We start from the raw sequence: 23,549 nt of genomic DNA on the forward strand, positions 1-23,549 counted from the left end.
GCAAGACAACTAAAAAAATGTACATACTGTATGTTATTCCTTGACACACAGCCATTTGCCCCCTCCCTTGTCCTGGATAGCCAGCCCTTGCCTAGCCTCTGCCCCCTCTGGTGAGGATTTTAGAAAGGAAAAACATTGCTGTGTTCTGAGAGCTGAGTTTTCCTCACCTCCTCCACTTCAGGAGTACATTCTTTTCTTCTGGGGGGTTGACCTGCTCCTGGCCGAAAGGCTCCCATTGGAATATTGATATTTGCCTAAAAGAGAAAACAGGGTAGGTTTAGCTCAAAAAAAGTAAGAAATTGCAATGACATTCTGAGACAGTAATCGTTGTGAAGAAAAATGCGTCTGAAAAGTACATCTTCAAAGCTTTTTATCTCAGGAAAATTGCTGTAATGACAGCATAAAAATATGCAAAGGAAAATTTGACTTCCATTTATTACAGATTACATTTATTACAGATTTCATTTATTACACATCCTTAGGTCTGTGCAGTGATTTTACAATTTCCTGTTGGATGGAAGAATTTGAAGACAGTTTGTTCTGGCTGTTGCCTTCCTGAGGTGCATATTATTTTTCTCTCTCTGGGATAAGGAGGGAACGCATAATGACAGGCAAGGAGGAAACAGCATCTGCATAAGTCATCCCACACCTTAGCCCTCCTTCCGGTCCCTTCAAATTTACCACATGGGAGGAGAGACATTTACACGTCCTAAGCTACTTCCTCCTTTCCATAATGTCCTGCACTTTATTGCCATAGTCTCTGAAATTGACACTCTTCTACCTTCTTCCCAACATGTACTTGTGTGGGTCAGTAAGGAGTAAAGAGGGTGCTTGGAAAGCCAAGTTCCCTTTGTATCACCACCATTGACTCTTCTCCCTTATGATGATAAAATACTAATCTCCATCAGTGGTAAACATAAAATACCTTCATGATATCCTCTAAACATTAAATTAGGTAAGGATATATTGACACTGTAATTTGAACTTGGAGAGATAATATATAAATTTGAATTTTGCCCATACTTATTTGATGTCAAAAGGTGAATATATGTAATGCAGATCAAAAATGTCCTCAACCAGTATTATCACTCACATAAAACAACCATCAAATACTATTTTAAAGTAGAATACAATATTTTTCCATTGAAGATAAAGTGTTGCCTTATGAGTAATTGGATATGTGGGCTTGAAAAGTTGAAATTTCGTTTTGATGTTATGCATGTAAATGATGCCTGAACAAAGGGAGCAAAATATTTTTTTATCTTACGACATGGATTGTATGATTTTGGCACCACACCAAAGGAAGTTATTAGGAAGTGTGGTAAGTCCCATTTGGAACTGCCTGGTACAAGCTCTGTTGCCAGGGGAATGCTTAACCCTATGAAACAGGAAGCATCCAGTGTCCATGTTCATGCAACATGGCAGGTCTGTGTTGTACTCCCTTCAGGAGCAGGAGGTGACTTTTCCTACCCAGGGGCTTTAAAACACCCCATCCTTACTAGAATAATGCTGATACCACAGAAAGAAACAGATCCAAAGTATTTGTGGGAAGTAACCGGAGAGGTACATCATTGTGGAGCCATTCCTAGTACTAACAAGCCAAGGAGTATTTTTAATCAGTATGTACCGCATATGTTAAAATATAAATCCAGCACAACTTTAGAGAAAAGCATTTTAAAAACCTAAGGCTGAGCTTTCTATGCTATTTTTATGTGTAATGGAAATACCAGGTGGCCTGGAGTGGGAGGAGGAGGGGGCATAAGAGAGGAGAAAGATTTGTCTTATATGGTGGCAAATATGGAGCCATACTTCATGAATTCCAAGATGCATCTCTTTTAATATCTCTGGTCAGAGTGTGTCTTACAACCAATAGTGTCCTACAATTTTAGTTGGCACATTTGCTTTATTTTGGCAGGATGTAAAATAATGGTATTTTACAATTGACAGTGTCTTAGATTGGATGAAATATCATAGGGGCCTGAATAAAGAAGATCAAGACAGTGTAAATAATACTCACAGAAGATAATCCATATTGGACCAATAGACTATTTCCATCACTACAGTTTGGATAAAAGAGGGGAAAAATCAATATACGGACTATTTGGGAAAAAGTTAACCAGTTAAAAGTTTAGTTAAATTGTCCCTACCCCAACCCATTTATTAAGCATCTACAGGGGGCATCTTCCTAACGGTGAGCTCAAGTTATCATATTGTTTCTGAAAGACTTGATTGCTAAATTAACTCATTTAATCAAGTATATATGCTCTATGGTAGATTGTAGTTTTTAGTAAGGGGACATGCAAAGGTCATCCAGAATAATATAATATTGTGAAGGGCATGTTACAAGATGACTACTTTTCCTGTTCGGAGATTAATTTTAGTGATGCGCCCCCATGTGGCCTCTCCATGTTTCACGGGTGGCTTAACAATAGTGAAAAGAGCCTAATGCTAGCAGTTGCTACAAGTTCTCTGTGCTTGAAAAAGTAACAATTGCTCTGGGTCTCATTGTCCCCATCTGTAATATGAATATTAGGCTGTGTCAATGGTTTTCAAACCTCTTAACCAGGGAACTCTTCCTTCCTTCAAATGAAGTACTGTAAGAATATCTACAATGCAAAGCAGGCAGAGGTGGAGGGTTTAAATACCTGCATCCTCACAACAAACTTTTGAGGTTAGTATTATCATCTTCATTTTACTGATGAAGAAATGAATCCTCAGAGAGGTTAATTCTCTCAAGGTCATACATATAGTTCCAGGAAAAGGCAAGATTCCAAATTGAAGCTGCCTGACTTCAGGGACAGACCTTCTCACTCTCTCAAACCCGTCTCTAAAGAGCTCTTTTCACGTGGCCAAAAATAGCTCTAACCAGCTCTAAAATTCTCTAAAGCAGCTCTGATATTGGAGACTTACACTTTGAGAGTGGTCTTTGAAAACGAGCACATAAAATGGATAATTTCATAATAGATACCAAAGAAAAGCCACATTGAAAAATGAGCCATTAACTCACTGACTTGACACTTTTTCTTCTTTAAAAGCATCACTCAAGAAATCAGAAAAACTTAAATGGGTTTTTTTTTTTTTGACAGCAGATATTGACAGGAACCAAAGCAGCCTGAAAATATGTCGAACATTCGATCATAATGTGCACCAATAAGGGAGTATAAGAGGTGTGCTTTGTCAGTTGTGGCATGCATTATACTATTAACAAGACGATTAGAGATGTTTCATTAGCATAATTGTAGGACAGTAATCTTTGAGTGACAAGTCATAGGCTAAATTATAGCCATAAGAAAAATTCCTTATAATTTGAATTTGATAAAAATATGCAGACCTGTAGCTCTTGGTTTTTATTCCATTGGCCAGAAAATTGGGTCATATTTTGTCTCTTTCGCTGACTTACTCTGTGTTTAAACACAAATGAAATACTTTCTCAGCGACTAATTTTTCTGCCTACAAATTGAGTGTATTTGCTACACAAAATAGGCTTAAAATACAAGCTAAACTTTTATGAAATAATAAACAAACAGAAAATGTTTAACATCAATGACCTAGAGTTGATATTAGGTTAGGCTTCCTTCTCTCCATAGATTCTATATAAATGCAAAGGAAGCAGTCTCTTTTTTTTCCTTTTGTAATGCAATCCTTTGTATTTCTTTTCCCTCCCTGAGGTTTATTCATTTTAGAGATTTAAAAATATGTCCCTGATGCAGCAGACCTGGTGCATCACTTTCCTAAGCTATATATAATTTGTTACATCCTCCAAGTTGGGAATGGAAAAAAAATCTACTAGATCATCTTTTGCCGGAATAGGATACAGTTCCCTGATAGAAGACCTATCTGATGTGAAATTAATACTACACTTGATCTCGCTAGGTGAAGAAAAGTAGAAAGAATTCCCTGTAAATTAATTCCACTGCTCCCTTAATTATTTGTATTGTTCTCTTTGCTTGGCTCCGGGCTTTGAGCCCAGAGGATTCTGGAAACAATATTTCCTCCACACCCCTTTCTGTGTGGCTTACAATGGAATGACATCTTCTTTCCCCAGTGGGTTGGATTCTGATAGCTGCCAGCCGGCTGGGTACTGACAATTCCTATTGAACTTTGCTTTCCACAGCCATTGTTCTCTTATCTCCCCCTCCCTTTTTGTCCGCACTCTGTCTCTCCTTTTCTGAACCCACTGTGAGTTTTCTGAACAGTTCAGAGGCTTCTGGAGTTTCCTCCCATTGCATTATTTGTTTCAGATGACCCCCTACTGATTCAATCTTTACTTTTCAAAGGACCCCAGCAGCTCCTGCCAGAATCTATAGCCTCCCTCATGCCATTCTTCTGTAGCAGGGGCAGAGGAAATTCTACAGGGTTGCATTTTGCATTATTTCTTTCTGCTCTTTCCTATTCTCATAGTCTTAGTCATTCTCTGAACGGAGCAAGATATGACATTTTGAGATTTATAGCATCTTTACAGAAGACTTCAGAAAGAGGTTTGTTTTTTCATAACGGATTAGAAAATGAGATTCTTGTTTGATATATTAACGTAAAATGAGAGACACACACATATCTACCTACTAAAATATAGTCAACTTATTTTAAAATAAAATTCTATATCACTGGAATGCATAACTGCTTAGGGATTCTTGAAATATGGAGTGGATTCAAAACACGGAAAACTTTCCCACACAACACAATTTTGAGAAACTTCTACTTTGCCACTGTTCTTCACCCATGATGTTTCATATTGAAAATGTTTTTATTTTTGCTCTGTTCTCAACACTTTTTTGTTCCCTTCAATAATTTCCTGAATGACTCAATTGTAATCTCATCATCCAGGGAAAAGCAGATTTCAAGAATGTACTGTACAGCTATTAAGATAATGTGCACAATCAGTCGGGGGCAGGTTGTATTCCTGAAGTGCTTTTGGATGTCAACATAAAAAAAATGACATCTTTTTGCAAGTACGTGTCTGCTTTGCCTCGTGTCACAAATATAGAGCTAGGCAGAGCCGCAATGATCATTAGCTGGAGGTAATACTGAACCCACTTGAGAGTAAGACTCCTACATTCCAGTTCTTAATACACTTAAAAGAAACCAGCATTGGAAATCATAAACAATGTATTATAGTGGTTTATGTAAGAAACAGTAGATCCATGATCAAAGAAAAGGCCTTGCATCTACATTAAAACAAATGGCAAATGAAAGTTAATTTTTAATGTTTTAAATTTAAATAAAATGTTGAAGGAAGGCATGTGTGATCATTATGATTTTTAGCTTTAATCAATCTATCAGATTAACAATGGATGGTGATAGTCTATTCCTCTATACCAATGATTGTCATATATTTGGAATCATTTTTAAACTGGAAATCCTACACAGGAAATACTTAGAGTCTCTAATGCCTATCTGTAAATATTTTCATCTTCCGTGGAGACTGCTTTCTTCTTCCACATTGTGCCCTAGATAATGGAGAGTGGAAGAACAATGACAACTAGTGGGGAAGGGAAAGAAGTACTGAAACATGGAGCATCAGAATATTCTCTTCTACACATAGATTGGGTAGCAATGGAAAACTTCCCATGCTAAGAAGCCACATACTCACTAATGATGCAGGATTCATATAATTTTTTTCAAATGTATGATAAGTTAGATTTAGTTTTACAAACGGCTTAAGTTGATCTAGCCATGGTTGTTTGAATTTCAAGACCATGTTTATCATTGAGTCTCTTTACTTTGTACTTTTAACTCGAAGCCAACTTACTCTTAAGGTGACTTTAATCAATGTAGACTATCAGCTTCTTCACTGAAATGCTGACACTGTTTCTAAAGGTTGAGTTCTTTAAAAGGGAGGCACCCAGCATCCATAAAACGGTAATTGCCTCTCAAGTAGCCTTGGTGCTTATGATTATCCTTGAGATGGTCCACACCCACTCCTCCAGCCTTACTCTCTGTGCCAATGGTGGGAACAGTAAATAAAGACAGCATTGCAGAGTGGTTCCAAACATGGGCTTTGGGATCAGACTGAATAATTGATTTTAGGGCTTGACTATCCTACTTACAAATTGTATAATCCTGGGGGAGTTACTTCACTTTTCCAAACCTAACATTAGGATCCATGGAAATCCCACTGCACTGGGCCAGGTATATGGTAAACCTTGAATAAACTGAAACTATTATTGTCATCCTGATAATAAACCTTAGAAGATATTCTCAAGAAGTTCACAGACTTACAAGCTGGACAGAGACTTAGAAGTCATTTAACTGAAGCCCCTCCCTTTGAAGATCACAAGGACCAGGGGGGTGAATTTACATCGTAGAGCTAAGACTGGGGCACAGGACTCTTTTTTGGTCAGCCATGAAGTTCTCAGATCTCATGGGAGAGGACAAATAATACTCAGCTTACTTTCATTAACGGTGGAGAGAAAGGATCAGTGACAATCCAGAGAAGATTGGCTCTGTGTGAATTGGGGCCCTAAGGAGGCCTGTGGTGGTTCCCAAAGTGGGTGTGTTCAGGAGAAAGAAGGACAGGCAGATGCTGCCAGTGGCTGGTGTCACTTGGTCTCATTAGAGACAGTCACCAAACAGATCATTGATGGGATTAGATTCCCAGCAGTTCTAGCTTTCCCCACCACCTGTCATGTCAAATTCTTTCATTTGAGGGAGAGGACCCAATATGCAGAGAGTGCTGATGTTACCTTCATTGCAGCTCAATTCCCACCAACAGTGGGGTTGTAAGAAGCAGCCTGGAGAGACCAGAACCGGAGTTGGCAATCTATAGTCCGCGGGCCAAATCCAGTCCACCACCTGATTTTGTAAATAAAGTTTCATTGGGACGTAGCCACATTCATTCATTTATGTACTGCCTATGGCTGCTTTTGTGGTACAACAGCAGAGCTGAGTAGTGGGAACAGACCAAACGACACGCAAAGCCTAAAATATTTATTATCTGGTCCTTTATAGAAAAGGTTTGCCAACCTCTGGCATAGAACTTTATCAGCTGCTTAGGGGACAAAGGCCCTCCCCGGGCTAAGAAAGAATCAACTGATTATTTCAGGATGTTTTTATGCCCCTGGCAGAGATTTAACTAATACAACTAAAGAGAAGTGTAGGATTAGAATCCCTTTACAATTCAAAAGCCATCTCTTCTTCAGTGTGGATGTGAAAGACTACTGTCTACCTCCTTTAAGGGTGGTTCTAGTTCTGGCCTCCCTCTTACTCTGGTGCACAGAGGAGATGGAACCAGTTGAAGACAAAGCCAAGGCCATTCCATGCATTACTTGGATACTTAGAAGGCCCATCTCTTAAGGAATTTGTATACTATAGATTATTTTGTCTATTCATTATAACAACCCAATTAAATAGTATGATTGTCCCCATTTTACAGAAAGGTGGACTAAAGGTGAACTAACATTGCAGAGATTTGTAACTATTTGACTCCATGTTGTCTGGAGGTGCATTAACTCGACTCCTGAAATGCCTGACTGTTAGAGCTATGGTCAAAACTAACTTAAATTCACCCAAGCCAGACAAACTAGAAATCTAAGTCACTGTTTCTAGAAGTTCGCACTGCAAAACACTATCTTGTAAGACAGTAACTGAATAGGTCCAATATGTTTAGAAAACATTGCATATGTTTCTGCCCTCTTGGAAATAACTTGATGCCATTAGCAAGTTGTGGACTCTGAGAAAAATTTTCAAACATTAAACTATATTAGCCTCTAATCTAATTAACAACATCCCATAAAACTAGTATTCCAAGGAACACACTTTGGAAGCTGTTGAAGTAGATGATGATGGTGGTGAATGATGATAATAGCTAATATTTATTAAGCAATTACAGTGAGCCAGGCACTGAGCTGAGTATTGACACGCATTAAATTCATTTAACCTTCATAGTAATCCTATGAGATAAAGACTGTTACTAATTCTTCTCTTGATAGATGAGGAAACTGAGGCACAAAGAGGCTAAATAACTTTCTCAAAGTCATGCAGCTAGCAAGTACTGGAGACCTTGAGTGCCTCAAACACAGGGATCAGGGATCAATTCATCTCAGGGATCAGGGATCAATTCATCTTTGTATATACCCTACACTTAGCACAGTGCCTGGCACATATTATGCACTCAGGAAATAACAAATGAACTGAATTGGAGATGAAATCCTAATAAAAATAAGTGACTAGAGGGTATGGAGTAGAACATTTCAGAGCTTTAAATGGTATTTACACAATGAGGAGAGTCCCTTATTAATCAGGGCTTCTATTTGTTCCAGACAAGACTAACCTAGATAATGTCCCTACTATAAACCATTGTGTATGGTGTAACCACGTTCATATTTTATTTCATGTACCCTACTTAAGGTTAATGCAAAGATAATACGAAAATATCGGATAGTGCTGATCCTATTTACCCACAAGAAATAATATTTCATTTGAAGGTGCATTAAATTGGGCCTTTTGTGTGGCATAAAATATATCAAAAGAGGCAATACCACATCCATAAGGAACCACTGTATTGCCTTTGTCGGCAGAATGGATGGATTTTTTGTAATGCGGTATAATAACGGCTACTGAGAACAGTCAGTAGCAGCTTTTAAAATATTACAAATCTAAAAATATATCAAGGTCAAAATTAGTAAATAAAATACTAGTGAATTTTCAGTGTAGATTTGAGGGAGGCCAGGGACCATTAAGGAAGAAAAACCAACACATTTTCAGTTTTAAAAGGAAGAGGGAAAAAAGACAACCCGAGAGAAGACTGTTTTTGCATCCTGCAAAAATAAAAGAATTTTTATGTTTAGCACTTCTGGAGGTTCAAATGCAGTGATTAAATGATATTACTTCTCACAACTTTAACATAAAGTATTCCTGAATGATAATAATTCTAATAATGGTTGACACTCAATGTGTGCTTGCTATGCTGTTTTTTTGTTTGTTTGTTTGTTTTTTGTTTTTTTTTAAGACAGAGTCTCACTCACTCTGTTGTCCAGGCTGGAGTGCAGTGACGCAATCTTGGCTCACAGCAACTTCTGCCTCCCAGGTTCAAGCGATTCTCCTGCCTCAGCCTCCTGAGTAGCTGGGACTACAGGTGTGTGCCACAATGCCTGGCTAATTTTTTGTATTTTTAGTAGAGACAGGGTTTCACCGTGTTAGCCAGGATGGTCTCGATCTCCCGACCTCGTGATCTGCCCATCTCAGCCTCCCAAAGTGCTGGGATTACAGGCATGAACCACCGTGCCCGGCCTACTATGCTGTTTTAAGCATTTTATACATGTAGCCCTAGGAAGTGAATACTATTATTTTATCTCCATTTTACAGATGTGGAAATGGAGGCACAGAGAGGTCAAGTAGGGAGAGTAATTTTCCCATGATCCTACACCAGTACAGGATGGATTAAGGACCCTAGTAATATAGTTTCAGAGCCCATGCTACTGCTTCTACACAGGGTAAAAGAGAAGATTCAAAGGCTCAAGGATGTCCACAGGTCTGGAAGACAAAATATAATTCTGCTAACACTGTCAGGGAAATCAGAGGCTCACTAGGTAGACACCAGAAGGCTGGATGTGACAATGCAGAGTGGAATCCTTGCCAAATTCATAGGCCCTTCCTTGGTGGTTTGTTCAATGACATGTTTCCAGAGGTTGCTCTACATCCTGCCACTTAAGAACCCCTTCAGTTTAAGGATCTGTATTAGTCGTGACAGGTAAAGATCTGTCCCTCCACCCACCTCCACCAGCGGTGTGTGCTAGGATTTCTAAACCCCTTGATGATGTGTTTACAACCTGGCCACAAGCACACCCCTCCACAACACAGTCAACCATTTATGATTGTGTTTCTGTTGTGATGGTGCATCAGGCCTAAAATATTCAGGAACTGCCACATGACCTGCAGTATTCAGAAAAGTCCAAGAAAAAAGTCCCTTTGGAGAAAGCACAGACAGGCTCCATGTTGATGGAAAGATGGAATTTTACAATAAAGCACTGTGCCCAGAGTTTCAGGGTGGAAGCCATTTGAGAGTCAAATACAGGGCCCTTAAGAGAAATAACAAATTAAATATTGAGTAAAAACAAATACTGCAAGTTATTTTCATAATTGTATTTTTGTTTCCAAATGCCTGCTTCCTCCTTCCCTTTTTGTGGGTGACACTTAAGTCAGTTTAAACAACCAAGGAATTTGTTTGCTGGGAGGGCACATGGACAACTAATAACATATGAATTTTCAAAGATGAATACCCAAGCCCTGGGAAGAACACTTAACTACAAAAGGATATTATTTAAAGAAAGATGTATTTCAAACACATGAGTCAACAAACTGTGATTCATCTGTTTGTGCACATATCAATTGGAAATTAAAAATAAAATTGAATATATCCTCTATCAATGAACACATCAAAAACATATCAAAATACACACTAAATTTTTTAGAAGATAATTTAATTCTCACTTATAAACTGATTGTCTTATAATTCAGAACAATTAAACAAAAATAGCTTGCTTCTCCTGTCTCAGTTGTACCTAACTGGTTTTATATCCTTTCTCAATTGTACCTTACAAATCTTATGAAGAACTTAATTTTCTTCTTGAAGTTCACCATCAGCTAGGAGTGAACAATCGCCAGAAATATGACTTATTAAGCAACCAGGCAAGAAGTTGCAGGGCTGATGTTAAAATACAAATATACCTACTTACCTGGATGGCTCTAACATTGGAAACTGGCTGTTTCGACATATTCATGCAGTCTTATCCCTAAAAAAACAAGTAAGAAACTGTTAGAGGTGGCAGCATTCAGATTCTCAGTCTTGATAAATTAGAATTTAACTCATGATTCAACTGGGCAGTCACCCCTTTCACTGGCCATATATTCTTTCAGTCTCAGTTTCCAAAGTTACAAAGACACTCTCCTTCCTAATGCCTCGGGTGAGGGAACACTAGAGCACCAGGATAAATCATTCAGGAGGAGAAATGGTGAGACACCGCGCCCCTGATGCTAATGATATACAATCAGAAACTTGAAAGGTGCTATCATCTCCTTTCCTGCCCTCCTGACCTTCTGCCAAGAGCAGCAAAGCAAAGAGGTTGTGGGAATAAAACACCTTTGTTCTGGGCCTCTGAAGTTCTTGGCTTGAAATTGAACTTTTGATCTGAATTCATAATTGCCAGGGTTGCTATAGTCCATTGGGAGTGCCTCCTCTTTGTTGAACACCCAAAAAGAAATGGCCTGTACCACTTCCTTAACTGCTGCGATGCTCTCTACTTGCTGTGCAGTGTCTGTTCTGCCCAGCAACCTGGGAGATGCTCTGAGGACGTAGGTCCCATCTCCTGCTCTGTGTGCCCCTACCCAATGCTTTTGATAAGTTGCCTCATACAGAGCCCAGGCTCTGTAAACACGGGCAGACAGCAAGTCTCGCCTGTATACTTTTCTTTCAAGGAGGCAAGGAAGATTTACACGTGACCATAACAAATCCTCAAGATGTAGAAGTGCTTCCTTCCCAAAAGACTTTTGCTTTCTTTAAGCATGTGAGACCTGACTTAGAGCACAGTGACTAGAGCACATTAGGGGATGCGGGATGCAATTTACTGGGGATAGGGGAGAAGAGAATGGTCTAGCTCTGGCCTGTTTTTGTAGCTTGGCCTATTAAATGTCAGCAGGACCAATTGAAAAATTAAAAATTCATTGAATTCAAAACATGCTGTGTTTTAAACCCAAACTGTACAACAGGTTGATTGAGGTCTATTGACTGGTGTAAGTGATGTGTCCACTGGTGAGTAAAAGAATGCAAAAAGCAGTGTTGGCATTTGCCACACATCTTGTGTAACCTGGGCAATGTCACTCAATATTTCTAAGCCCATTTCCTCTTCTTTAAATTTTACCTGCTTCACAGGTTGTGGTAAGAATCCATATTACATACATGCTCCTGAAAAGGCCTTGTGAACTGTAAAGCATGATGCAAATATTCATTGTTTACTACCATCGTCCATAGCTAATGACCTTGGAGTGCTGTACTCATCTCCAGCTTTAAGTTCAGAGTAATAATTTATATAGGTATGTTCCCCAACACCTGTAGAGATAAAAGATCTGAAAAGAACTCTGTGAAAAATAAGTCTTTTGAAATCTCTAAAGTCTTAGGCTCTATTATGTGAAGTTAAACAATTCCATATTTTTTAAAAACCTCTATACTCAGGGTATCCAAATATATAGTTTTTGGAGCCACATACATGAAAACAATAGGACTCTTTTTAAAGAGTTTCACTTGAATGTCTTTGTAACATATAGATTTAGCCTCCATGCATAAGGGTCTAGGTAGAATTATTTTTAATACGGTTACAAAATTAAAAAGCAATAACAAATGGAACAGTCAAGGATACATTTTTCTCTGTGATATGTTTCAAATAGATTGCTGTCTTTCCTGCAGTGTCATAAAGAAATGAAGGATTTTTAATTTGTGGATCTAGGACATACAGCTTAATTCCAAAAAGAAAAGCTTCGTGGCTTAATTTTTAATGTTTTTATTCTTCAAAAGCTGTTAGAAGTCATACAAAGCAATAATTTTCACAGAACTTTAAATATCTCAGCATATGGTATTCTCTGTGTGTGTACAACTAAAGTTTAATATCACTTGGGAACTTGTTAAAAAAATTATTGTACATCAATTTGAAACAGGGATTAGAAAATTTCTTTATGTTATGACAATAGCAGGTTGAAATGTTTTTTAAAATTAGTCAATGAATGATTGTTATACTGTATTTTTTTAAAAACCAATTTTATATTTTCAATGGACTGATTTAACTTACTACTGGATTGCTGTTTTTGTGTGAACCTCTGAGCCTCAAGAATGGATGGGCCTCGTCTCCTGTATTTTTGGTATATTCTGATTTGCATACAAATCTCTTAACATGCATGTCAATCTTTGAAAGAGAGATCTATAGAAAGCTGGTCAGATCCCAACTCTCATTCCTCACAAACAGGCTGGATAACATTTGTGTAAATCAGTTCAGCAGCGGTTCCTGCTGTCCTCATTATTTTCAGAGAAATCAGGGCAAAGCATACTGATGAATAAAAATAGACAGTGTTCCCTGTTTCCCTGCCCCTGCAGTCACCTCTATCAGGGATGTAGAGTGTGGAACACACCTTCCTTCTTCATCTGAATGCTTCGTCCCGGGACCAAGAAAAGAAAACTACACCTTAGATACACACTCCACTCCCACCAGGGCCACTGCTTTTCGTCCAAAGAGGTACTCTTTATAGCACTCAATTACTACGTCTCCTGGTTCTGGCTACAGTTTTGAAACATGGAAAGTTTGACAAGGCATATATTGACTTTTACAAAGCCTACAGTATAATGAAAATGCTTGCCAGCTAAGCACCGCTGAGTTTTCCTGGCAGTTCTGTAAGTCAGTGGGGACCATTAATGGTCTGTATGCTGAGTCACCTATGATATATCCCTGCTTGTCTTTGATTGGGCAGCACCTAATATCTGACTTCTAAATAGAACTCTTTGACTTACTAAAAATTTGTCAATAGTAATATCACTCATTTAATAAGAAGGGATTCAGAGGAAAATCAATCACTATTCAGAGATAAGAGCTTTGTTTGTTCTTTTTAAAGGTCGAATAAGTGGGTAAAGCTCCATCGCAAAGGGAATTATCTTCTGTCCTGCAGCTAAAAATAATTCCTGAGAAGGGTGTAGAAAGATGTTCAGCTGTCTGAACTGACTAACTCCTTATTCACTCTGCTTTAAATATGCTGAGAGGAAAGAGGTACTCTTAGCGTTCTCATACTTCAGAACCTGGTGCCCACATAGAAAGGGACAGTGAGTGCTGCCCTCTACCCTGCTGAGTATGGGAATACTGTGACCAAAGTGAAGATTTAAAAAGATGGTTCTATCATTGATAGAACGTTATCATTGAGACCAAGCCTGGTGCTTAGGGAGAGGAGAAAATCATTTTAAACTTGTACTGTATAAAAACTCTGGCAATAATTTGCATTTTGGTAAATAAAGGAACTAGCATTATAGCTTCTCTCTGGCCCAAATTCTGATGATTTCTTGGCTTAGGGCTTCAATCAATCTGCAGCTGACCGACTGTAATCCTGGCCAGCACAGCTTCAAGGTCACAGTTATCATTTCTAGACTGTGGACATTTTATTGTTGCCACTATCGATGAAAACTGCCTTTCAGTATTTGCCTAGTTCAATATTCTTTCAGCACCCTCACCCCTCACAATTTATAAACAGAATCAGCAATGCCACCAATGAAAAATGAATTTACAAGGAAGCTACACCCACTGGTTACAAGCCTACAAAGTTAAAAGTAGTCACTTCGAGTTAGGTATCAAGGAAATTTCCTTTAGAAAACCCAGTCGCCGGAGCTGGGTCCTTCTGCTTACCTGCTTTATGTATTTGTTTACTGCCTAAGGGAAGTCCCAGGCAGCCAGATGCAAGAATACAAAGCTCCTTGGAAGGTGGAAGGGGCGCCCGGTGTCCTCTGAGCTGCGATCTCAATTCCGATGCTTTTCATGTGGCTGAAATAGCTCTGTGCCTCTCCCGGTATTGAGAACTGCTCCTGGCTCGGGGCTGGAGGGGAACTTAAACCGTTAAGGCTAAGTGTTAAAGAGAATTCCTGTCATAGCTCACAGTTGTTCTTCCTAAATATAGAGTTTGATACAAGCCATACGCTGGCTGCCTCCGAAAGGCTTGACCGTGCGGAAAGCAGGCTCAAATGTCAGCCGGGAGGTGGCTATGGTATCTTACTTGCCCTCCTAATCTTCCAGAAGATGCTGGCTGCATTTTCTCATATATTCTGAGTGGGTATAGCAAAGTTCGAAAAGTAAGGAAAGTCTATCTTTAGCTTTATTACCTGGATGCCAGAAGATGAGTATTCAATAAAAATTGGGGGGTGTCAGCATGGTACCATGCCTCTCAGCAGGGGTACTGACATTAAACAGGGTTTGAATCCTAGCTTGGTCACTTGGGAGCTGTTAAAGTTACTTAATAATAAGTACTCAACAAATAGTCACCAAATGATGATAATTATCCTACTAAGTTGAACTATATGACATTGCCCTTTTTGTAGGTCAAAAACGGTCCAAGATTGACAGGCTGGTGAGGTTCCAGGGCCTACAGCCCTGCCCACTCTGCTCTACTGCCTCTACTGGTGACAAAGATTTTGACCTTAGGGTACGTGAGACAACAGAACAAAGAAGAAATGTCTATTTTAAATATGGCAAGGGTCAGGAGCAGGTACAAGGCAAAACATTTTTTAAACAGAAAACTTCCAAATCCTAAGATACATGCTCACTATTTTTAACACCACTTTTAATTTTTCTAACCTCTCCAGTCTCTGAAATTACCTTTACCCAGAGCTGTACTTCAGTAGAAGTATTAAACAGAGTGGAGAGACTTAAAATCCATCCACTGTGGAAGTGAGCTCCATGTCTGAGTTCTTGACAGCATGGTCAAGCCACTGAACTATATTACCAGCAACCATCGCTTACCAGTCTTCTTGTTACATGAGGAAAAGAAGCAGCTCCAATTTGTAGGAGCCCTAGACATCAGGCTTCTGTTCCCTGTAGCTGAATGCATTCCAGATGGAAGTAGTTGGGCTTTTTTCAGAACTGTAAAAGGAAAACAAACTTTCTGGGAGTTTAGGAGGTCAACAGATAATTGTGGTTCATTTTAGATTGGGGTTCACCATTAAGTTCTGTTTATGTGTTGTTCAAAAGAATTGTATCTTTAAAATTCAGTTTAGACATCATCCTTTGAGATCACATGGTGCCAAAAGTGAGTTATTTATACACTGGAGAAGAGAATATAGTGAGCACCTTAATATTTCTCCAGGTTTTTGGCTACTTCTGTGTGTTCAGAGCTCTTCACCAGACAAATGATGACATCACTCCATGGACCAACAATGAGCCATTTTTGGCCCCTTGTCCTGAAGTTAGCCCATACTTTTTGCCACAGTCCTTTTGCCCCAGTGGCCCCTCAGTAGCCACTGATGGTGTATATGTTGAGGAAACTGCTCCTGGCAGAAATGCCTTGTACACAGGGCTGGCCCAATATGAGTGTGGCTGCCTCTGTGGGAAAAACTAAAGTGAGCTGCATAACCAGGGCTCTGTTGGTCATAAGTCACAGTAACCCAAAGGGAACTAGTTTAAGCCAAGAGGGGTGTGGCAGACAGTCAATGCCTTTCTCAGTATCACTTCTGTCCACCTGAGTTCTGTAGTTGTAGGCAGCTTCCAGTATACTGTCAGCTTCACACCTCTCTCTTTTTCTCTACACTGGGACTCTGCACATCATCCAAAAGCAGGAGACATAACTCATAAGTGCCAGGAAACAACACCCCTAGGGATAAGCCTCAACCAATGGGAATGGAAGTTGAGCGATAGATGTCCCCACTTCCTCATCCTGTGGTCGGAATATTCTGAGGTGTGATCTACAGTTTCCCAGACGTCCCCAGCAGGACTGAGCCCCAGTTGCCCACCATGGGGATTTGCTCATTAATATACCCTTATTGGCTTTCTCTTTTCCCTCACTTCCCCCACTCCCTTGCATTCTCTGGGATCATGCCCCAAGTAGATCACCTGCAACCAAGTCCTTGTCTCAGCATTTGGAGTTGAGGCAACCCAAACTAAGAAAAAGGAATTTATTAGGAAGGTTTCATATTGCAAGAGGAAGGGCAGGGCTGCAGGTGAACCTCATCAATAACCAGAACCAAGAACTCAGACCTCACTAGAGAGTGATGAATCTATTTCTGCAACTCCAATTTTAAAGACCTCAGGACTCTGGTTGCCCCAGCCTGAGTCAATACCGCACTCCTGGTTAGCGGCAAGGTTACCGAGCATAGAGGAGGCCATTGGGGTACATACCTGTGCATTACGTCCTTCCCAGAAAGGGGAATAGTTCTGAGCTGAGAAGCTCTCCCAGTTGGGTCTCCAAGAGGCACCAAGAAGCCAAGTGCTTTTCCTTGACTTCTTGCAATAGCCTGAAATGTCTACTCCTATTGTCACGTTATTGGTTTAAGACTCCACAAAAACACATGTTGGCTGGTGCGGTGGCTCACGTCTGTAATCCCAGCACTTTGGGAGGCCCAGGCGGGCAGATCACTTGAGGTCAGGAGTTCAAGACTGGCCTGGCCAACATGGTGAAACCCCATCTCTACTAAAAAAAATACAAAAATTAGCTGGGCATGGTGGTGCGCATCTGTAATCCCAGCTACTTGGGAGGCTGAGGCAGGAGAATCACTTGAACCTGGCAGGCGGAGGTTGCAGTGAGCCGAGATCATGCCACTGCACTCCAGCCTGGGCAACAGAGTGAGACTCTGCCTCAAAAACAAACAAACAAAAAAAAAAAACACATGTTGTTTGGCAAGGGTAACAGAAGAAGTCTCTGACACACACCTACACATACCAGGTTGGTGAGTGACAATTAACTGGGCCTGAAGGGATGGGGCACAAGATGAGTCCATTTCTTTTTGAGAGGATTGAGATAGGAGGAGAAGTTGGAAAAACATAGCCTTAAAGTATGGAAAATGGAGAGCTAGAGGGTACTGGGCATTGAGGGGGTAGCTTGAGTCCTTTGGGCATATTTCAGTGGAGATCACAAAGAGGGGTATGGTGGCGGGGGTGTTGACAAAATCGAAATTCACTTAAGTCATTCCTACCTGCATGCCTTCATCCCTCCTCCACTACGGTCAAAGAGCAGGATATCTAACAACATCTTACATCTATGCAACCCTTGCTCAGTTGCAATGTGCTTTCATTTGTATTATTTTTTTTAGTCCTCCCAACAGCCCTGTGGGTTCAGTGGCATTCTTCCAGTTTTATCGATCAGTAAGCCAAGGCTCAGACTATCATTTCAGAGCCAGTTATCCCCGGCTTTTGACTCTCAAAGTTAGTGCTCTTTCCTGTTATACCACAGTGCCCTCAAGGAACCACACTCATCTGTATGCCCCACATAAGCACATACAAATATGGTAACAGGATGCATCTGCTTGCAAGTTAACAGAAAACCTAACTAGCAGTGGCTCAATCAACAGTCATTTAATCATCTCACAAACCTAGGAACTTAAAGGAAGGTAGTTATGGGCTGGTTCGGAAATTCTACGAAGTCAAAAACTCTCAGGCTCTTCCCAGATCCTCTTTGGGAAGGAGGATCTACTCTGCCACTCTCAACAAGTCAGCTTTTCATCCTCATGCTTCTTAACTTATGTTCCCAAGATGGCTGCCACAGCTCCAAGTATTAGGACATTTTACGAGCATCCAAACAAGAAGGAATAGCAGTGATGGTGGGAAAAGGGGCTTTTCTTCTCAAGGAGGAAACTCTTTCCCAGAAGCCCCAAGCTGACTTCCCCTTACATCTCTTTGGCTGGAACTGGGTCTCGTGGCTGCAAAGGAGGCTGAGAAAAGAAATAAATGGCAGCAGGTGAATGGAATAGAAATGATTAGCTAAGATCAAATGTCCCATATAAAATTGGGATGCTCTTAGCAATGAAGAAGAAAGGAAACAGCAGTGACACAGACAAAACGTGCACACACATACAGAGCTTTAATGGAAAATGTGCTTCCAAACACATAATCTCATTTAATTCTCACCACCTTATGAAGCAGGTATTGTTTGTTTATCTCCATTTTATAAATGACAAAACACACTGGAAAAGGTCAAGTCATATGCCTAGGAAGTGGCTGAGTCAAAACTCTAATCTAGGTCTGCAGGCTCCAAATTCCATGTGTTTCCCCTATTCTTCCATGCACAAACCAACAGGAGGAGCCAGGCTGCTCATACCATTGTCCCATCTGTGAATGCCCTCTTGGCATGTGCCCTAAATTACATGCTTCTTTTGGGTTCGTCTTTGCTTGGTTCTACTCGATCTTAGGCCTGCCTACAGTTTGGGCAAAGAGTAAAATAAACCATGTTACAGAATTTTGTAAGTGAATTAATAGATAACTCTTTGTACCATTATGTATAAACATGTAACCTCCAAAAAACATTATAGGCTGACAAAGAGAAGAAAAAATAACAGATGAAGAATGGTTAGCTAGGAAGAAAAAATTATGAAAAAGAAACTAGCTATGATCTAATGAAAACACTTTTCCCATAATATTTACTTCTATATTCAATTTTAATTTTTAACAGCATGACTGTGATCAAATCAATGTCTGTTTTTAATCCAGGAGAGCAGGTGACAAGGTTTGTCCCCTGGGATGCATGCTGCATGATGACATCCCTCCTTCCCCAGCAGATGCTGGCACCTTTAAAAAGACTGATGTGCAAGGTAGGAAAAAAAATTGTTGTCATTATCTTTAAAGAAATTGATACTCTTATGCATTAATAATGGAAGCATAAACTCACACAACTAATTTGGAGGATAATTTCTCAATATTTTATGAAGCTAAAACTGTGCATATCTTTTGGCCAGTTTCATGATTTGGCCAATATTTGTAATTTTTGGCAAGTGTGTATAAGAAGACAGATAGCAGAATGTTCATTGCAGTATTGCTTATAATAGTGAAAAATCTGAAAACAATCTAAATGCCTATCAACAGAGAATAATGACTTATTCATTTGATTGAATCCAAATAATCAAAAGAATGAGCCAGAGCAACATGTATCAAAAAAGATACATTTATATATTTCAAAATCAAACTGAATTTAAAACACACACATACACACACACACTGAATTTGAAAAGAGTTAACAATGTAAAAACTTGCAAGCAAGTAAGCACAATATTTTAAAAGTGATCATCTCTGGGAAAGAAGAGGGAGCAAGAGGATTTCATAAATAACTTTAATAGTTTCCATTATATCTAATATCCTTAAAATAATTTCAACTAAGGCAAAATATTAGACTTTGAAAGGACTGGGTTGTGAGTATATGGGTGCCATTTTGTTGTTTTGTGTGTAATTTTCTGTATGTTTGAAGTATTTCATCACAAAAATGTAATCAAGGATTTTAGTTGTCAAAAAAAACAAAAAAGACTGATGTGTAAGTGTGGCCCACCCTGTCCACCTCACCCCCACCTGGCCCACAGCTTCGCCTGGCCAATCCAGATCTCCAGCTTTGGCAGAAAGTAATTCAAAATTTCCCATAACATCTATCAGAGTAAAGCCAAAATTTCGTAGGGCATAATCAGTTGATAACAATAAAAATAAAACACATCGCAATATTGGTAAGACCCAACTAATGAGATAGATGCTTTCTGACTGAGGAATTGGTTGCAGTTCTCTATATTATAGCATCAGGTAATGGCACTACCCACCCTCCCAAGGCCAGTAGCTTTTAGGAACAAGCAAGTTAGAGAGGATATGGATTTCAGTAAATTTACTATCAGAGAAAATACAGGTGATTAAAATATGATCATTAGAATGATACCAACCAAGGATAATTTTATCCTTCTTTTTTTTACCAATATTGTTGCTTCCTGTTTTTCTCTCACCCATGCCTAAATCCCCATTTCTCTATGCAATATTACCACCTTGAATCAATTATAACTGCAGTGGGCCCTTTGTATTAGGCATGATGTACATGTGGTATTATAGATTATAAATGGTTTATCATTGTCACTAAAGGCATGTTGCCCAATAGTTCTACAACCAGATGATTTATTTTTATGTGTTCTGGCATTAACTATGATTGGAGCTAAATAATATGACTCAACTGTCTCCTAGGCACCATAATTTTGTGGCACCTGTACGAGTCACTTTAAAGGTGTGTCTCCAAGTGGGTGATTCACTATCCCTTCATGAGCCAAATGGCAGGACTTCCACTCTCCTTCCTTATATCTCGCTAGGGGTCCCCACATAGGGATGATCTATGAGAGATGTATCTCATAGATCATCCACAGTACTGCTCTGCTGTTCCACATCCCCTTAGTGCCCAGTGCCTCAGAAGCCACCTCTCTCATTATCACTGCATAGAAGGATTTGTTATGGTCTCTGGGACCTAGCTTCTTACTTATTCTTTGGCATGTGAGGAGGTACCTTCTCCATCTTAAGACTCAATGCTTTTTAAAAAAATAAAATGTGCATACTAAAAAAATCACCCTTAGAAAGCATAAAGTATGCAGTTCAGTGGTTTTTAGTACATTCACAAAATTGTGCATTGATCACCACTATCTAATTCTAGAATATTTTCATCATCCCTGAAAGAATCCCCATACCCATTAGTACTCCCCATTTCCTCCTTCCCCTGGCAACAACTCATCTGCATTCTCTTTATGGATTTGCCTGTTCTGGACATTTCATATAAATGGAATCATACAATATGTGGCCTTTTGTGTTTGGCTTCTTTCATTTAGCATAATATTTTCAAGGTTCATCCATGTGGTAGTATGTATCAGGATTACATTCCCTTTCATGGCTGAATAATAGTTTATTGTGTGGTATGCTACCTTCTGTTTATCCATTCATCAGTTGAGAGATATTTGGGTTGTATCTACTTTTTGGCAAATATCAATAATGCTGCTATGAACATTCATGTACAAGTTTTTCTGTGAACATGTTTTCAGTTCTTTTAGGTAAATGCCTGGGAATAGAATTGCTGGGTAGTATGGTAACTGTTTAATCTTTTTAGGAACTACCAGAACCTTTTCTAAAGCAGCTGCATCATTTTACATTCCTACCAGCAGTGTATGAGGGTTCTATACTTCTCTATATCCTTATCAACACTTGCTATTGTCCGTCTTTTTTATTATAGCCACCCAGTAGGCATAAAGTGCTATCTAATTGTGGTTTTCAGATATATTTATCTGATAACTAATGATATCAAGCATATTTTCATGTGCTTATTGTCTGATGGGATATCTTCTTTGGAGAACTGTCTATTCAGGTCATTTTCTGAAATATTTGGCTATTTGTCATTTTGATTATTGAGTTGTAAGCATTCTTCATTTAGTCTGGATACAAGTCCTTATCAGATATATGATTTGCAAATATTTTCTCCAGTTTCCTGGTGTATTAGTCTGTTCTCACGCTGCTAATAAAGACACACTCTAGACTGGGTAATTTATAAAGGAAAGAGGTTTAATTGACTCACAGTTCCATGTGGCTGGGGAGGCCTCACGATCATGGCAGAAGGCAAATGAGGAGCAAAGTCACTTACATGGCGGCAGGCAGGAGAGTGCGTGCAGGAGAACTTCCCTTTATAAAACCATCAGATCTCGTGAGACTTATTCACTATCATGAGAATAGCACAGGAAAGACCTGCCTCCCACCAGGTCCCTCCCATGACACATGGAAATTATGGGAGCTACAATTCAAGATGAGATTTGGGTGAGAACACAGCCAAACCGTATCACCTGGGTTGTCTTTCACTTTCTTGATGGTGACCTTTGAAGTGCAAAAGCTTTTTAAAGTTTAAATAATAACTAAATAAAATTTATTTTTTCTTGGGTTGCTTGTTCTTTTGGTGTCACAGCTAAGAAACCATTGCCTAATCCAAGGTCACAAGAATGGCACCAATGTGTTTTCTAAGAGTTTTATAATTCTAGCTCCTACATTTAGATTTTTGATCTATTTTTAGTTAATTTCTCTATGTGGTCTAAGGTAAAGGCACAGCTTTGTTCTTCTAAATGTGGATATCCAGTTGTCCCAGCACCACTTGTTGAAAATACTATTCTTTTCTCATTGAATTATATTAGCACTCTTTGGAAAATCAATTGACCATAAATGTAAATATTTATTTTTAAACTCTCAAGCCTATTCTGTCAATCCAGATATTTATCTTTATGCCAGTACCATTCCATCTTGATGACTGTAGCTTTGTCATAAGTTGTGAAATCAGGAAGTGTGAGTCCTCCAAAAATTTTTTTCTTGTTCAAGCTTGTTTGGCTATTCTAGGTCTCTTGCATTTCCATATGAATTTTAGGATCAGCTTATGTATTTCAGCAAAAAGAAAAAGAAAGAAAGAAAGGTGTTGGTAGTGGAGATAAAGAGATGAACAGAGTTCATCAAAATGTATTTTAGTAATAGAGTCAAAATATCCTTGCTAATGAATGGGATATGGTAGGATGGAAAAGAAGAATGGTGGGTGTCTTAAATTTCAGGCTTGGATAATGAGATTTAAAGGAATGAGGTACATTAGGGGAGGAGTGGAGGTACCAATGACAATCCGAAACACAACTTAAGTTCTTGACATTGGGCCTGGCACATAGTGAGCTCTCAAGGTGGAGCATGAAGACATAAAAAAGTCATTGTTGATCTCTGAGAGAAGAGTTTCAATAGATTGTGGGGCTGCTCAAAAACCAGGTCACTGCAGGTTGTGGTGTGAATGAAGGGTTGAGGCAGCAAGTGGATTCATCTCTCCTCAGACCCCTGACTGGGAATTAAAAAGGACAATAGCTGGGTTTGAAGATATACAAAATGGAGAGAAAGTTTTTTGGCTGTATTTTATTTAAATCTGAGCAATATTTACCTATGTTTATAAGCCAAGGTGAAGAGGATGATAAAGGCCAAGAGGAAGTCATTGAAGAGCAAGGCCCAGAGGAGGGAATGAAATCCAGCCTCCAGAGGCAGGAAGATAGATTATTTCCTCTGAGAAGGAGCTGAAGTAGAAGGCTGATACCAAAATGT

General features: G+C 39.3%; 1 protein-coding gene across 2 annotated transcripts in view; it reads right to left on the reverse strand.

Moving 5' to 3' along the window:
• The window catches only part of SMPX (small muscle protein X-linked), a 52,285-nt gene extending 37,599 nt beyond the window's left edge, over positions 1-14,686 (reverse strand). Inside the window, exons 1-3 of one of the 2 annotated variants that reach the window (XM_034950162.4) lie at positions 14,370-14,684; positions 10,674-10,730; positions 168-254 (exon numbers count right to left, since the gene is read on the reverse strand). In XM_034950162.4, coding sequence (XP_034806053.1) covers positions 168-254; positions 10,674-10,718 — 132 coding nt within the window. In that variant the 5' untranslated portion in view covers positions 10,719-10,730; positions 14,370-14,684. Of the gene's footprint in view, positions 1-167; positions 255-10,673; positions 10,731-14,369 lie in introns of both variants that reach the window. The other variant, XM_008972970.5, reaches the window with a different exon arrangement.
• Positions 14,687-23,549: the final 8,863 nt, after the last annotated feature.

This window comes from Pan paniscus, chromosome X (genome assembly GCF_029289425.2).
Source record: "Pan paniscus chromosome X, NHGRI_mPanPan1-v2.0_pri, whole genome shotgun sequence".
Classification (NCBI taxonomy): domain Eukaryota; kingdom Metazoa; phylum Chordata; class Mammalia; order Primates; family Hominidae; genus Pan; species Pan paniscus.